This window comes from Leptonychotes weddellii, chromosome 3 (assembly GCF_054177405.1).
Source record: "Leptonychotes weddellii isolate Sample4059 chromosome 3, ASM5417740v2, whole genome shotgun sequence".
Lineage (NCBI taxonomy): Eukaryota > Metazoa > Chordata > Mammalia > Carnivora > Phocidae > Leptonychotes > Leptonychotes weddellii.
Genome location: NC_138371.1, coordinates 16,714,059 through 16,730,219, shown reverse-complemented (window position 1 = coordinate 16,730,219; position 16,161 = coordinate 16,714,059). Strand labels below are relative to the sequence as shown.

At 54.4% G+C, this 16,161-nt stretch overlaps 1 protein-coding gene across 1 annotated transcript; it reads right to left on the bottom strand.

Moving 5' to 3' along the window:
• Positions 1-8,628: 8,628 nt before the first annotated feature.
• On the bottom strand, positions 8,629-12,122 carry FEV (FEV transcription factor, ETS family member). Its single transcript, XM_081815464.1, has 3 exons — positions 12,071-12,122; positions 11,257-11,331; positions 8,629-9,215 (listed from the first exon to the last, which is right to left on the bottom strand). The coding sequence occupies exons 1-3, from the start codon at positions 12,120-12,122 to the stop codon at positions 8,629-8,631; spliced, it is 714 nt and encodes a 237-aa protein (XP_081671590.1).
• Positions 12,123-16,161: the final 4,039 nt, after the last annotated feature.

The window sequence follows — 16,161 nt, the reverse complement described above, 5'->3', positions numbered from 1 at the left end:
GTCACAGATGTGGTCATTGTACAGAGGTGTGTGCAAGATGGATCCAGAACTTGTCTCTCTGCCTCTGTGTGTCAAAAGTAGAAAACCAAGGGAAAAGGGTAAAGGTATTGGAAAGGTGATCACAGGAAAGGAGGATGAGGCCCAGAGGTTGCTATCAGACCACAGACCCTTCCGCACTTTTCCCATTCATCTCCCCATCTGGTGTCACCCCAGATATCTCCATACTGCAGGATAAAAAAGACAGCACTGCCTGAAGCCTCCCTGATAACTTCCTGCTGTGTTGCTAAGCAACTTGTCCTCTTCTTCCAGAAAAAGGAACATGATGTTCATGCTCAGGGTCTGGCCTCCAGCCCCCTTTAACTACTCCCCCCTTCCCTAATCTCTCAGAAATTCAAGGAAGGAACTTCTCTGACTCATGGAAAGAGACTTGGGATAGGTACGGTTGGAGGATTAGACTGATGGGAGATGATCTGAGCTCACAGGGCAGGTCTCTGTTCTGAGCTGGTTGATGCTGAGGGATGACACTTAGGAAGCCCCTCTCTGCACTAGACTCTTTAGGCATATGCTCTGTCCTTGCAGCTAACCAACAAGGTGGGTATAATCAGCATCTCCATTCTACAGATGAGGCACTGAGGCCCAGAGAGAGTAAGGAGTCTTCTTGGTTCCAATAAGAGTATGCAAAGGCTGGGTTAGTATCCATGTCCATTTGGGCTCCTTCTACTCTATCATGTCATTTGAGATAAATTCAAGGGTCACAGTTGGCCACAAGACTTCTGATGGGCATTTCTCACTCTATTTGTCTGGAACCCATGGTAAGTGCTGGATTTGGAACTTGTCCTGGGGTTGGGCTGGGGTTTGGGCACAGGTTATAGTCCTGCCATTTCCTGGGCCTCTCAGAATCTTAGGATCTGTTCATTCTTCCATGAGAGATGATAAGGGAATAAGAGGTGGGGAAAGGAGTGAGCTGGGCTACTAGGGTTTGAATCACACCTCTATCTAGCAGCACTGTGACCCCGAGCATGTTTTTTAACATTTTGTGCCTTAGTTTTCCTCATCTACAGAACGGGAATAATACTAGAACCAACTATAGAGGGTCATAAGGATTAAATGAACGTAAAGCTCTTTAAATAGTGCCTGGCATGTAAGTGTTCAATAAGTATTAGCCATTATTATTATTATTATTATTATTATTATTTCTAGGAGGCTTTAGCATGTAAAGCTCTTTCACATCCTTAGTGGTTAAGAGAACTCACTGCTTCTGAAATGAGACTGGGTGCAGACTCTGCTCTGCCCTTTCTCATTGTATGACTTCAAGCTTAACCCCTCTGTGCCTCAGTTTCCTCATCTTTAAAGTGGGGGAAATCATAATGTCTATTTCAAAGAATTGTTGTAAAGATTCAATGTGATTTGGATATTAGTTATGGTAATGTTAGTTGCTGTAAGAAGAAATCCTGCAAACTTCAAGGAATAGTCTAATGCATGTTGATGGGTGATTTCTTTCCATGTGGTGTTTTAGGAACCAAGATCCATCCATATGGTAGCTCTGCCTTCTCTTAGGAACTAGTCCTCCTCTGAATCCAGATGGCAGAAAGGGAATAAGAAAGTATGGAAAAGGCACATCCATTTCTAAATGCTTGGCCCTGTGAGCAACACATACTATCATTTCCATTCGTATTCTTGGCAAAAACAAGTCGCGTGGCTCCCACCAAAATATGAGGAGAGCTGGAAAATGAGTCCCTGGCTGGGCAATCACTTCCCGGTGACACCTCTACTATGTGAAGTAAGGAGCATGCAAATTTGCGGGGGTGGAGCTAGCTGTGTCTGCTACATTGAGAGAAATAATATTAGGATATTATTTGGATAGTGGTAAGTGTGAGAAGTAGGTTAGGTACTATTGCTAATATTATTCTTTTTAAAATTTATGTATTTATTTTAGAGAGAGAGAGCAGGAGGAGGGGTAGAGGGAGAGAGAGACTCTCAAGCAGCCTCCACGCTGAGTGCAGAGCCTGACACAGGGCTTGATCTCATGACCCTGAGATCATGACCTGAGCTGAAATCAAGAGTCAGACACTTAACCGACTGAGCCACCCAGGTGCCCCATATTGTTAGCATTATTCTTATTTAATCTACACAATGACCATGGGAAGTAAACATTACTATTGTTCACATTTTATTTATTTATTTTTAAAGATTTTATTTATTTATTTGACAGAGAGAGATAGCGAGAGCAGGAACACAAGCAGGGGGAGTGGGAGAGGGAGAAGCAGGCCTCCCGCTGAGCAGGGAGCCCGATGCGGGGCTCGATCCTGGGACCCTGGGATCATGACCCGAGCCGAAGGCAGACACCCAATGACTGAGCCACTCAGGCGCCCCTATTTTATTTATTTTTTTAAGATTTTATTTATTCATTTGAGATAAAGAGAGCATGAGCGGAGGGCAGGGGGAGAGGGAGAAGTAGGCTCCCCGTTGATCAAGGAACCCAACATGGGGCTCCATCCCCGGACCCTGGGACCATGACCTGAGTCGAAGGCTTAACCGACTAAGCCACCCAGGCGCCCCTATTGTCCACATTTTAGAAAAGAAAACAAAGTCTCCAAATAGTATAGACAGATTTCCAAAGTCACAAGGCTGGTAACTAGCTGAGATCCTGTAATTCTAGATTCAGTATTACCGCAAGAAGAAATGGAGGATGCACTGGGTATAGGAGGCTGCCCCATGTGACAGTGGCATGGCCCTATTACCAGTCAAGGGGCTGGTTCTTGGTGAAGCTCAGTAGGTGGGTCCAGAACAAGGTCTGGATTGGCCTAAAAAAAGTAGATATGGCCACTCAAGTTCCTCCCGGGACACTTGGGGGCATCTGATTGGTACTAGAGGAGAAGAGGCAGGGACTTGCTTTGTTTAGGGTGGTTTTGTTGGTTTGTCTAATAATAGAAAATATGGATATATGTACCAAGGTACTTATGTAATCATTTAATCTTTCAGCCCTCTAAGGTAGGTTCTGTTATTATCAAATCCATTTTGCAGATAGGGTAATTGAGGCACAAAGAAGAAAAGTAACATGCTTGAGGTCACACAGCTAGTAAGGGACAGAGCCAGCACCCAAGCCTGGGAAGTTCAGCTCCAGAGCCCTTGTTCCTATCCCCCCATACTATGTTGCCATTGTCTACAAAGAAAGGAAAGGCAGAAATAGCAGGCAGCATCCAGTGAGGGAATCCTCAGAAATAAGTCATAGTCAGTGGGACAGTGGGTCACTTGTCTCTACATATGAAACCCACCATTCCAAGACAGAGGAGAGTCAGAGAGAAATACCACTGACAAAACTGAGGCAGGAAATGCTATCAAAGTCAAAGTGCAGTCAGACCCCCCAGCCCCACCCCAGAGTAGAGTGATCTACTCCAAGCTTGTAGGAACACAAGTAGGAAGGTGAAGGTTTGCAAAAGACAAGGGGGGAACAAAACAGTCTCCGATTTGCTCTTTATCAGATGGAAGCCCTAACTAAGGACAATCATAAGCCGTCAATCTGCCCTTCATAACCAACCATCTTCTGCTATGACAATTAAATAAGAGTACACCTGCAATGGGTAAGCGGCAGGTCACATCCACATGAGGAAGAGGCTCTCCAGGAAGGTCCCGCAGGAGGGGATGTGGTGTGGTGCTGAGGACTTGAGCTCAAGGGTCACAGGCTGGGCCAGCCACCTGACTTCTCCAAGCCTGAGCTTCCTCATCTGGAAGGAGAGGTAACCAGCCCCACCTGGCGAGGTTGTGGCCCGCTCAGAGGAGATACTACATGAAAATCATCCGAATAGGGCAGAGCCTGGCAGAGTCAGGTTCAATGAATGGTAGGGTTGCTCCTTTTTATTATCAGCAAGTCTACTTGATATGAATTATAAATAGTTTGAGGAACAAGCTGAAATTAAGTGCATCTTAAAGACATGTTGGAAAAAAGATGAAGGCCAGAAAAGCAGAAGGGTCTGAGAAAAGTACAGCACAGAAGCCCATTTTGATGTCTGTCTGTGGTCCCCTGAGCTAACATGTGCCTCTGTGACTGTGCAGGTATCAGGTGGGTGGACACAGATGTCCTCCCCCCGCATGCTGGTCGGGCTTCTGAGTCCATCTGCAAGTGGAGCTTGGTGACATGGCACACACATTATCCTCCACCTGTGGAGGAGACACAGGTGTGTGTAATCCTGGCTGGGGGTGGGAGGGATCCTACAAAGAAGGTAATCAAGGGCCACTCGGGACAATGGAGAAACCACTCAGCATTGGGAAAAGGCTTGGGAGAGAAACCAGAAGACACAGGTCCTAGAACAAACCTGAGACTTTAGCCAAGTCTCTTAACCTATTTGGCCTTGGTTTATTTATCCTTCTAGCGGGTAAAGCAATCCTTGCTCTGTCTTCCTCCCTGACCGTGGACGGGACCAATAAGACAATGGTTGCGGAAGTGTTCTATAAACTCTGTAACAGAAGCATGTGGTGTTGGGGGTTGGGGGGGAGGTAGGAAGTGAGCCATATTTTCACCAGTGACATAAATGAGGAGATGGAGAAAATGCTCAGGACTTCAGGGAACGCAAAAGGGGCTGGATCTTGGAATGGGAGAGGGGAGCAATGGTGGGATCAGTACCCTGGACGGCCAAGAACCAAGGGGTGAAGGGTCCATGAGGATAGACCTGGATCATCAGGAAGCTGAGTGTATTAAGAGTGTGGCTTCTTTGGGGCTTGAATTAGAGTAGAGTCACCCCCAAACCACAGTGACTCAGAGCTTGGAAGTATCACTGAGGCAGAGACATAGCTAGAGCCGAAGTGGCCTGGAGAAGAGAATACCCATCTATGAGATTTGAGGGCTGGACACAACCTTAGAAATCACCTTGGACAGACATTTTCCAACTTTTTTTTTGGAACAGAGAGAACCTAGGTGACCTCTGAGGTTCCACAGAGTAGAATTCTCAAATCCCTAGTTGAGCCTCATTATTTTAAGGAGACACAATGGAATCCCAGAGAAGAGATGTGGTTGTCCAAAGGTTGACATAGCAAGTGAGTTGTCACACTGGGACTGGAATTCAGGTTTTCTGATTCCCAATCCTGTATCTTAGCTTCCAAATTGGCTTTGTGTGTAGGAAAAAACAGGGGGGCAGGGTGGGCTTTAAGGATGTGATTTCATAGGTATGAAGATCCTCAAATCTAAGGACACCTCCCCTCAGCTGCCCAATGGTGCCTGAAATCCCACCTTTACCAACTTACTCACAGGTCTTCAAGAGCCTCAAGGTTGGAGAAGTTACCTTGTCTCCCCCTCCCGCAGGCCCCTGGGGAAGGGGCTGCTGAGTACTGACAGAAGTGCTTCGTTCAATCAAAGTGACATGTCTGTCTTCCTGTAGCTTCCTATGCAAGTCCCAATGCTGCCCTTCGTCGCACACATCCAGGTCCTCTGCCACAGGCCAGATCTTTGAGTAATCGAGGACCGTTCTCGTGTCCCTTTCCCCAGTGTGATTTCCAGACTACATCTCTCATTGTCGTTGGTTCTCCAGCTTTCTCTCTTTTCACTGCCTGAGCCCACTACTCTGTATGTTCTCATTTGGTGTTCTCTCAGAAGTGCTCTCTAACACTGTGTCCCATTATGTTGGGGGCACACTCATTAGAGCAAGGGGGTCATTTCCTTCATCTTTGGGGCCATAGCTCCATCAGTGCATCCTCAGATCACAATGATTTTCCTACATTCCACCCTTCGGCCTCCCATTTAATATTGTGTTGACTAAGAAGCCACTAATTTATACACAGGCTCTCCTGAGCCACTTCCTTGCCACACCTCACACTCTGACCTCCTGTTTTTTCATTTAAAGATCTAAGAGCAGGCCCTCACACTCTTTGCCAGAAAATTTCACCTTGTTACAATTAGCTCACAGTTCTTAGCAGCCCAGATCTTTTTGGACCCCGATTCTGTCTCTCCGGTGAATCCGTTCTCCTTCCCAGCTTCCTACCCCCTGCAGAGAGGTCCTTTGCACCTCCCTCCAAGTCACTGAGGCCCTCACAATGTGGAACTCGTCCCCTGGTTTATCTGCCCCATGGAATACGTGAGCCTGCTCTTCCACCTCATGACATCTACAGGGCATAATGATATGGAACATGCTCGTACCAGAATATTAGGTGACTGAAGTAGGGTACCATTAAATTCTAAAAGGCACAGTGAAAAGGAAAGAGATCATGTCAAAGAGATATGAATAGTGGCCTCTGTGTAATGGGTCATTTTCCCCCATGTTTCATTACACTCTTCATCCAACTCATATTTAATGAAGGCCTTGTGTGTGTATCTTCCAAAATTTCTATGCCAAGTATGTGTTATTTGGAAAACCAGGAAAAAATTAAGTGAAAATAAAATGAAAAAGAATATGGGGCGCCTGGGTGGCTCAGTCGTTAAGCGTCTGCCTTCGGCTCAGGTCATGATCCCAGGGTCCTGGGATCGAGCCCCACATCAGGCTCCCTGCTCAGCGGGAAGCCTGCTTCTCCCTCTCCCACTCCCCCTGCTTGTGTTCCCTCTCTCGCTGTGTCTCTGTCAAAATAAATAAATAAAATCTTTTTTAAAAAATGAAAAAGAATAAAGACTCTTTCCCTAGGTGGACCTTGATGACTTCATCAGCACTCTTTGGGGAAAAGCATCCCAGCCCTCCCTGCATAGAACTGTGCTGCCTTCCACCTGCAAGTCCCCTTCCGTCCACAGGGCACAGGGAAATCTTCTCGGCCTCCTGCGGGAGCCCAGGGTGTTCTCCCCTAAACCTGCAATCCACAGGAACCTTGGGAAAGAAGCACCAAGACCATGGGGGGGGGAGGGGGGCTTGCCTTGGTGTGCAACCCAACGTCGCAGCAATCACTTCACGCACCTGCCCAGGTGTTGTTCCATCTAAGGGAACACGTTTAAGGCAGTTTTCCTGCCAACAGTTTTTGTAAAATGCTCCGAGAGAGCATAAGGGCCATGGTCCCAGTGGGTGCAGGATTCAGAAAGGCCTCCAGGTGGTGAGGAAAAGGGCCCAGCCATTAAGCGTCTGCCTTCAGCTTAGGTCGTGATCCCAGAGTCCTGGGATCGAGCCCCACCTCGGGCTCCCGGCTCAACAGGAAGCCTGCTTCTCCCTCGCCCTATGCCCCTCCCCCCCCACTCATGCGCACTCTCTCTCTCTCTCTCAAAATCTTTTAAAATGGGGGGGGGCAACCAGAATGACCCACTTGAGTCACTTCCAGGACTTCCTAAGGGAGGCAGGGCTAGGGTTCCTCCTTTTCCCTCCTCTCTGAAGATCAAAGGAAGCCTGGAAGCGTCGGGGTCCTCCAGGACTCCAGGAGATGGAACACCTGAGGCTTCACCAGGCTAAGTCCAGGCTTAGGGGCAAAACCCGGCCCTGGCCTACCCTCCTCCGACCAGCAGAGGGCGCGCGCCACCCACGAGAAGGAGAGTGCCTCCCCAAGCCACCGCCGGGAGAGGCGGGTGCGGAACCCGGGGCGGGGGATCCCTTTTTCTGAAAATCAGAAGGCAGATCCACAGAAGAGATAGCGTTGGAGATACAGGGGCAGGGGGGCGTTTTGTGAATGAGGGTGAGAGAAAGTCAAAGTGAGGGTAGGCTGGAGAGGGGAGGGGAGGTGGGGAAGGAGACGAACTGGAGACAGGAAAGGTTGAGATGGTGTGTGGATGAGACAGGCTGGGATGGAGGGCGGAGTGGGGTGAGGTGAACGGGCAGGTGGAAGGCAGGGTGAGGCAGGTTGGGGTCGACTGCCCGGCGGTCAGTCGAGTGGGGCTGGTGCAACAGGGCAGTCTCCCTCTTGGGCTGAGCCCACCCACCAGAGGCTCCTCTGTCCCCTCCGGGAGCACCCAAGTCAGCTTTGCCCTCATTCTCTCCAACTCTTCCTTGTAAGGCCTTTCTGCTCAGGCCTGAGCTGGGCATCTCCTTTTCCCCTGAAAGAAAGGTTCTGGTGCATCAAAGAACACAGAGAGGAGGCAGTAGGGAGCTTGGGAGCTTTAATGGGTCTGGAAGGGAATAGAAACACACCAGGCCATCCTGCGTGAGAGAAAAGAGAGAGAGAGAGAGAGAGGAAGGGGGGCCGGAAGCTACCTAGATGAGCCACAGGGGCAGTGGCCCTCACCAAGTCCGGTGAAGCCCGGGTAGTCAAGGAGCAGGTGGACTGTGAGGCCGCTATCATTCTAGGATGGGGCAGCTCAGCGGGGGAAAGAAAAAACGAGAAAAGATTTGGAATTTGAAAAAGAGGGATCATAATGGAAGGTGCTTCCAGGAGCCAGGCAGAAGTACTGGTGGAGGGCAGAAAAAGACAAGGGAGGTCCGGGAACCCCCTTCGGGGCTCTGGGGCCTAGAAGATAGAGGTTAAAGAAAGCCGGGGGGGGGGCACAGTCACTCTCCCCCGGGGGCTGAGGGTACAGCGGGGGGCGGGGGCGGTGGCAAATCCAGTGTTAAAAGAAGACGGAGGAGGCTTCAGGTCCCTTCCCTCCCCGCCCCCCGGGGCTGGGTGCGGCGACGGAGTAAAATCTGAGATCAAAGGAACGGTGGGGGAGGCTCCGGGCCCCTTCCCCGGGTGTGGATGGGACCGAGCGAGGCTCCGGGCGCCTGGGAGAGGCCGCACGGCACCCGGCCGCCCCGTCTAGTGGTAGTGGCCCCCCAAGTGCGAGGCGGCGGCCACCGCGCCGAAGGGCCCGGGCGGGGGCTGCAAGCCGGGGCTGGGGTAGAGTGCGGCGGTGGCGGCGGCCGTGGCGGCGGGGCCCGGGCCCGGCCAGTAGGAGAAGCCGGCGGGCGCGACGCCGGCCGAGGCGGCCATAAGGTTGAGTTTGGAGAGGCCGGGGAAGGGCAGCGGGGCGAGGCCGGCCGGCAGCTTGTAGAGCGCGCCGTCCTGGGCGGCGGCGGCGGCGGCGGCGGCGGCGGCGGCGGCGTGGGCGTGCGCGGGCGGCGGCTGGCAGGCCTGGGCCAGACCCTGGAAGTCGAAGCGGTAGGCGTAGCGCTTGCCGTGCACCTTGCTCATGATGTTCTTGTCGTAGTAGTAGCGCAGCGCGCGGCTCAGCTTGTCGTAGTTCATGTTGGGCTTGCTCTTGCGCTCGCCCCAGCGCCGCGCCACCTCGTCTGGGTCGGTGAGCTTGAACTCGCCGTGGCCGCCCTCCCACGCGATGCAGCCGGCGTTGGCGCGGTCGGCCAGGAGCTCCAGCAGAAACTGCCACAGCTGGATCTGCCCGCTGCCTGTGGGGAGGGGGCGGTCAGCCACGGGCGGGGCGGGGGAGGCGCGGGTGGGTGCGGGGGAGAGGTGAGGCGGCAGACCAACCCGGCCGGTGGGAACCGGCGTCGGGTGAGGGAGAAAGCGCGCGTCGGGCAGGGCAGCTGGGCGTCGCTGCAGCCGCTGGCCGGGGAGGGGCCGATCGGCCGAGCGGTCCTTAGCCTTTCCCGTGCTTTTGCACAATGGAAGCCCGGCCCCCTCTTAGGAGGACGCAGCCCCGCGGGCTCCTGGCTTTGTGAGAACTGGGCAGGAGGGCGAAGCACAGCCTCCTCGGCGTGGAGGTAGCGGCGCCCCGGGGCACGCGGCTCTGGGAAGCCAGCAAGGGCCCAATACCGGCCCCTCCTGCCACCTTGGCCCTGCGCCCTTATTCGGAGCGGAGAGGAGCCTACACGACCGCACAGGGTCGTCTGCGCAGGTGCTTAGACTGCCACATCCCAGCTGGACCATGTCCGCAAGTCCAGGGGGAAGAGGCCAGGGTGCAGCGGGACCACCCCCGCCGCTAGACAAGGCCTAGCCCTCAAAGGCACACAGTTGGACCGGCCCCGCCTGAGGTGGAGAAGAGGTGGAGGCTGGTTTTCTTGCCGTACCAGACAGGAATGGGAGCAGTGGCCTCCACCGCGTGCGAGGAGGGTCAGATTCTGAAGGCTCCCCACCCCCTCCAGGGTCGGGGGTGCAGAGCGCCGCGCTGGCGTTACTCGGGTTCCGCCCTGTTTTTCGGACCAGCCGGGATTCCCGGCCTGGGAAGGTGTCATACTTCGGGGTGTGATGCACAGCTCTTAGGAGAGGAGAGAAGACCGAGAAGACTCTGCTTGGCTCCCTGCCTCCTCCCATCTTTGGCCATCTCTGGGCTCTTCGGGCCGGGCCGTCCAGATTTCGGGATTGCTGCAAGCGGCAAGTAGGACTTTCCCGGATATTCGGGTGATGAGAGAGAGGGCTGCCCGATAATTCTCTCTCACTCCCCTGTTTTGGAGCCTCAGTCAGACAAGGGGAGAAAAATCTTGATCCAATGACTTTCTCTCACTCTCTTTTAGCGGAGAGGAAAAAAAGGATTTTCCGCGAAGTATTCTGATTATTGATTCAAATCAAGCCTGGTGGAGCCTCTCTTCCTTTCTCAACCACTCGCTTTGAACCCAGACGCTGCCCGTCAACATCATTTCAACCCCAATCCCTCCACACCAGCTCAGCCAGTAGCTGCCTGACTCCAGGCTGGGACCTTTAGGGTCAGGAACAAGGGAAGGTTAAGGGACGGTTAAGGGAAGGTTTGGGTTGAAGCTGGTACCCACACAGACTGACATCAGAGGCTTGGAAACCCATTCTTGCTGGGAGTCAGTTCCCTTTTGGATAAAGCAGTTGCCAACGTTGTCATTGTGGTTCCTGTGACTTAGTGAGATCTAGGGTACTGGGGGGGGGGGGTAGGCTGTGGGGAGGCTTTGCCTGGAGGGCCAGCCAGGCTCAGAGACCAACAAGACAAAGCCTAGAGTAATTTAGCGACTTGGGAAGCCTGATGGAGGAACCTGAGGATCAATGTCAATGGCCCAGCCGACTTGGCCCCCAGAGCCCTGCTGGCCTGGGCCATTGAGGCAGGTAGGTGCTGACCCAGTGCTAGTGGTGAGAAGGACTGGAGTGGCCAGGGAGTAATTCCCCTTGCCCAGAGGTGCCCTGGCCTTGTGGTCCTCCTGCCAAGAGGGGAAGGACACCAAGCACCTGGGTCCTGGCCCTTCAGTGTAAAAAGGCCAAGGGCCAGGATCCTCTCCCTCTGCCCTGGTCTGCAGGTCCAGCTCTGGGACTCAGAATATACTGGAGTGGAGCCCAAGGCCAAGTGAATGCCCCCTCCCCTCAGCCTCCCCACAGTCACGCCTGGACCCTCCCTTCCCAGAGCCCCGCAGTGCACAACGCTTCCACCCTCAGGTCCGGTGGCGGTGGCGCCCGTCCTTCTGGGGTGGGTGCCCCGGCCTCCATCCGCTGTCCTCACCCCCACCCTCAACCCCCGTCCGCGGGCCAGCTCACCTTTCTGTACCGCTGGGCTCAGCGGCCCCCACCCCGGGCTCTTCCCTTCCTTGAAGAGACCGTCTCCGACGGGATCTGTAGCAGCAGGAAAAAACACTCAGGAGGACCCGGGCGGAGGTTGTGGGCTTGACGGAAAGGGCTCCGGGCCAAGGCTCGGGGTGGGGGGGGCGGGGGTTGGTTCCTGGGTGCGAGGCTGGGGGCTCGAGCCGCCAGCCCCTCCTCCCCGAGCCTGGCCCCGGCGCGCGCCGCGCGGAGCCCCTCCATAACGCCCAAGTCAGGAAACGCGTCCAGGAAAAAGGAAATCCGCTTTCCGAACGGGCCGGCGGGAGCCTTATAAAGCTGAGCAGGGAGTGCGCCCGCCGAGCGGGAGCGCCCGGAGCCCATCGGAGAAGAGAGGAGGGCGCCTGGAAGGCTGGGCTGGTGGGAACGCTCGGAGCACGGAGGTGAGAAGCCACGAGGGCGCAGGGGCGACGCTCAGCTGACCACAGCTTCCCAACGCTGAACGCACACTGAGTCAGTCCCCTGCCACACCGAAGACCCCTGCTCCCCCTGCCAGGCTCCCTCAGCCGCTAAGCTCGCGCCCTCGGCCTCCCAGGTTCCCAATCTGCTCACTTCGCGTCCTTAGACCTCACACTAAAACCCCAAAGCTCCATCTGCCTTTAAGGTCCCCCAGTGCCCCTCGATTGCTCAGTCCTCCCAGCAATCCTAGTCTCTGGTCCCGTTCCCTTGGACCCCAGCAACCCCTTCCCATGCCCGAACCCAAACTTCAGGCCCCAGGTCTTGGTGCCTCCAGCCCCCGGCTGGTCCCTGGTACCTGGCAGGTACATGTTGATCAGCAGGGGCTGGGAGGCGCCGCTCTGTCTCATCGCCGTCAGGGTCTGGGTGGTGGGAGGTGTGTGGGGGGGGGATGAGAAAGGGGGGACGCGTCAGGCTTTGCGCTCCGGGGTACCGATCCCCGCCCGAGGCAACCGCGGGTGACAAGAAGACGGCGCGGGTCCGGCAGGGCCTGGCGGGAGGGGGCTGCCCGGGTGTGGCGGGGAATGGAGGGGGTCCTGGAGCGATGCTCCCAGCTACCAGGCTGCCTGGAACCCTCCGGCCCCCCGCGCGGGCAGGGGCCGCAATTTCCGTTTTAATTAAAGCGCTGCTGCCTCGGTCCCCCGGGCCCCGCCCCCGCCTCTCTTATCGCCCCATCGCAATAAAGTCTCCAACGCGCCGCGCCGCAGCCAAGCGCACCCAGCAGCCCCCAGCGCCCCGCAACCCGGGAGACGCGCGGGGGATGGGCCTGGGCCTCCAGCTCTGATAGGGGTCGGGAGCGCATTTCTTTTCCGCCTCCGTGACTCTCAGCAAACAGCGTTGGGGCAGGGTACCCGGCCCCACCTCGGACCCCCGGGGCCACAGCCCCTCCTTCCACCCATTCCAGCCCCCACCAAGGCTCCACTTTCCTCCCCCCTTCCTCCCCCCACCCCCACCCGGGTTCTCGTCTCCAGGCTGCGTTATCTGCATCTTCACTTTTAAATTTCCGCTTCCCTCCCTCTCGCCTGTCGCTCCGCTCCCGGCCGGGCAGCAGTTGCTCGCTTTATCTCCGCCCCCACCTCCTCCCTGCGCCTTCTCCCTCCTCCTCGGCTCCCACTCTCTGCTCTTCCCTAGAGACCCGATCTCCTTCCCTGTCTCCCTCTTGCTTTGGCCTGTTTCTCGCCTTTCCAGGGTTCCCAGGCCTCTGGGCCAACGTTGTGTCGTCCCCCCACAACTTCTAGCAGGTTGCCCCTCCCTCCCCCTTTTGTAGGTCTCTCCTTCCTCATCTTGTCTCTTCAATGCCATCCCCCCTTCCTGTCTCTATGCGCTCTCTCTCTGTCCTTTCTCTCTCCTTCCCCTCCTTTTTTCATTCATTTTTTCCTCACTAATTTGGGTCATGCAGGAGGCTCATGAGCCCCCTTCCATTTCCCCCCAAAAGGATTGCTCTTCCATCCTTCCCTATCCCCTGTCATCCCAGCCTACCATGCACCCTCTCAACTACTCCCATCCTGGTTATCCCTGAACCAGGCTGCAACTGGCACCTTGCTCTAGCAGGAGTAGAAGGGTTGAAACAGGACTCTGTACTGTATACGGCCTCCAACCCAGGGGAGGTATGGAGGCTGAAATCCCTTCAAAAGACACTGATTGTATATTAGCAAAGCTGATGTGGTCCCCAGGTGGCCTGAAGTCTCTGAGTACCTGTGGGGCTTCTTGGCTCAAGAGAGGCTAGCTAAGGAGGGATGCTAGCTGAAGATGAGGCTCTGGGCTTAGGGGCCCAGCTGCAGGCATGCAGCACCTGGTGGCTACTGTCAGAATTGGTAATCTCAAGGCCTTTCCCTCCCACTGCTTGAGCCCAGGAGGTGAGGAGACTGGGGACTTGATGGCACACAGATTGGAGTGGGCAAGTTTCCTGCAGGAGCCATGATCCTGGAGTGCCCAACTGACGATGGCTGGAAAGTCCAACTTGGGGGGTTCTGCAGGGCCCCTGTTCATTCCTCACTTGCTGTAACTGCTGGAGTATTCGCCTTTCTGATGGAGGGTGCAAAAGTCAGAAGGAACAAAAGAGGAGTGAGGGAGGCAGAGTCCAGGGGGAACTAGGGGATCCTAGGACCCCAGGATCCTAAAGGAAGATGTGGATGAGGAATCTGGGGGGAGCAAAGATGAGAGTTTAGGATGTTCCTTGGAGACCAAACCCAGGGGTTCACAGGACGGGAGGGCCTTGGAGGTGGGGTTGAGGTCCTAATCCTTTACCTTCATGCCTTCTTATTCCTTTCCCAGATAGAAAATGAGGAGCAGAAGGTCAGAGCTGAGAGTGGGAAGGCAGTGGAGTTCACTCAATGCTCTCAGCAGAAGGCTGAGACAGATAGAAGGGAGAGATGCTCAGAGTTGGAGGTCTATCCAGATACCCCAGCTCTGGACTGGTGAGGGATCAACAGCTCAGGCTCTGTGTCTCTGCCTCATTAAAGACTCAGGTGCTGAAGGGGTAGGTGAGCTCTGGAAAGAGCTTGAGAGTTGCCCGCCCCCCACTGCCCCTGGGTCTTGGCTGCGTCAGAAAGGAGATGACCTCCTTCATCCCCTTTGGCCTTGGCTGAGTACAGCCAATGGACAAGTCCCAAGCAGCTTCTCCTCCATCCTCCTCCCACCTGGCTGGGTCCCAGTCCAACAGGGTTCTGCTGACCATCAACCTACCTAGAATGGGAGAAGGTTGGAAAGGTGAAAACACTCCCAGCCTGGTCTCTGAGCCCCCTACTCTCTAGGTGCCCGTGTGGGATGCAGAGTTGGACCCCTAGGTCCAGGAAAAGCTAGAAGGTTCCTGTTGACAAAGGCTGCAGCAAATATTAGCTCTCTGAACTCCCTAGTTGTATGGATGGGGACACTAAAACCTAGAGACGGGGAGTGTCCTATTCAAGTTCCCACTGCCATTCCTGCAGCCATCTTGCTGATTCTTCCCAGCAGCCACAGACCCTCCTAGAGGGAGGGCAGTTTAGCTGATGGTGGATACTAGATCTCCTTTTGCCCATTGCCTACCCTTGCAAAGCAGGAAGAGGGAAGAAGGGCTGCTGGGCTCTGAGGCTAGTTTGTCTGGGTTCTGGGTTCAACTCTGGTTCCCCTATTTCCTAGTTGTATGACTTTGGGGAAGTTAGTCTCTTCCTCTGTAAAATGGGGATTACAGTACCTATCATACAGAATTATGAGGCTTATATAACCCATGCTGAGCACTCAGACAGCCTTACATTTAGCTATTATTACTATTATCATCCTCCAAGGGGACAGTTAAGAGCCTGTGACCAGGCAGGAAATCCAGACTCTTTGGGGGCCCACAGAGGTGTGGGGTTCTGCTGAGGCCTGAGGCTTTTGGCCGCAGCTCAGGTCAGCCTTCCCTTAACAGCCTGAATTTGGGGTCAGGAGCCCTGTGTTCAAGTCCTGGTTTTGTCACCAGTAAATTGGATGACCTCATCAAGGCTTCTCCCTCTCAGACAGCCCAGAATCTTTCTTGATTGGTGAAATGGATGAAGTATGGGAGGTGTTAAGAGAACCAAATGCAGCAGGGGCATGGACTCTAGAACCCATCCATTTAAAAAGCAGAATTCATACCCTACCCAGAATTCTGTCCCTTGCTCCCCCGACTCTACACTGGGATCCATGGGTGGGTGGGGGGCAGTGCAGGAGAATGAGGGCCCTACTTTGACTGCCCCGGTGCTTTTCCATAGCACCACAAGCATTTTCAGTGGTTTCTCCTTGAATCCTCACAACCCTGTGAGACAGACAAGGCAGGGATCAGTAGCTCCACTTTAGAAGTGAGGGAATAGAGGTTCAAGGATACTATATGATTGGATCCCAGATGTTCTGACTTCTGTTCCAGGGCTCTTCCCAAGGGAGCAGATAGATGCCTGGCTGCACAGGTGGGCCCTTGGGAATGGCTCAGGTCCAAGTCTAACTGTTCTCCAACATTGTCCTACCTCCTCTGGGCTCAGGCAATGATCTGGGCCACTCCTCCCCATTGATAGGTCCACTAGGGGCTTGAAAACACAAGCATCCCTGAATGACAGAATGAGGGGAGTCCCAAGGGCCTTGAGGGCCCTTCCTATGTGGGATTGAGAGTATCATTAACTGGGCCAAGTAGGGAACTGGGTAGAAACTGCATTGGTCCAGGGACTCTGGTGGCTGCTACCACTCAGCCCCAACATGGTTGTGGGCTTCTGCCACCTGCCCCAGAACCCAGGCTCACTGTGGTCAGTGGCTGAGGGATGGCCTCTCCAGCTCACCAATCCTCTGAAGAGAGGGGAGGGAGAGGAAAAATGAAGAGAGGGTTCTTTGGAATTGCTGAGAGGAAGGGTATGAAAATGCTTTGTCTAAGCTGGAGCTCGATATCATGAAGGGATTGTTATTATT

Bases quoted from the DNA above. Each gene is read 5' to 3' on its own strand.
- FEV (XM_081815464.1), bottom strand. From the start codon at position 12,122: ATGAGACAGAGCGGCGCCTCCCAGCCCCTGCTGATCAACATGTACCTG. The intron at 11,332-12,070 runs GTACCAGGGACC...CTGCTGCTACAG, and splicing joins GATCAACATGTACCTGCCAG to ATCCCGTCGGAGACGGTCTC. The intron at 9,216-11,256 runs GTGAGCTGGCCC...CCCTCCCCACAG, and splicing joins GAGCCCAGCGGTACAGAAAG to GCAGCGGGCAGATCCAGCTG.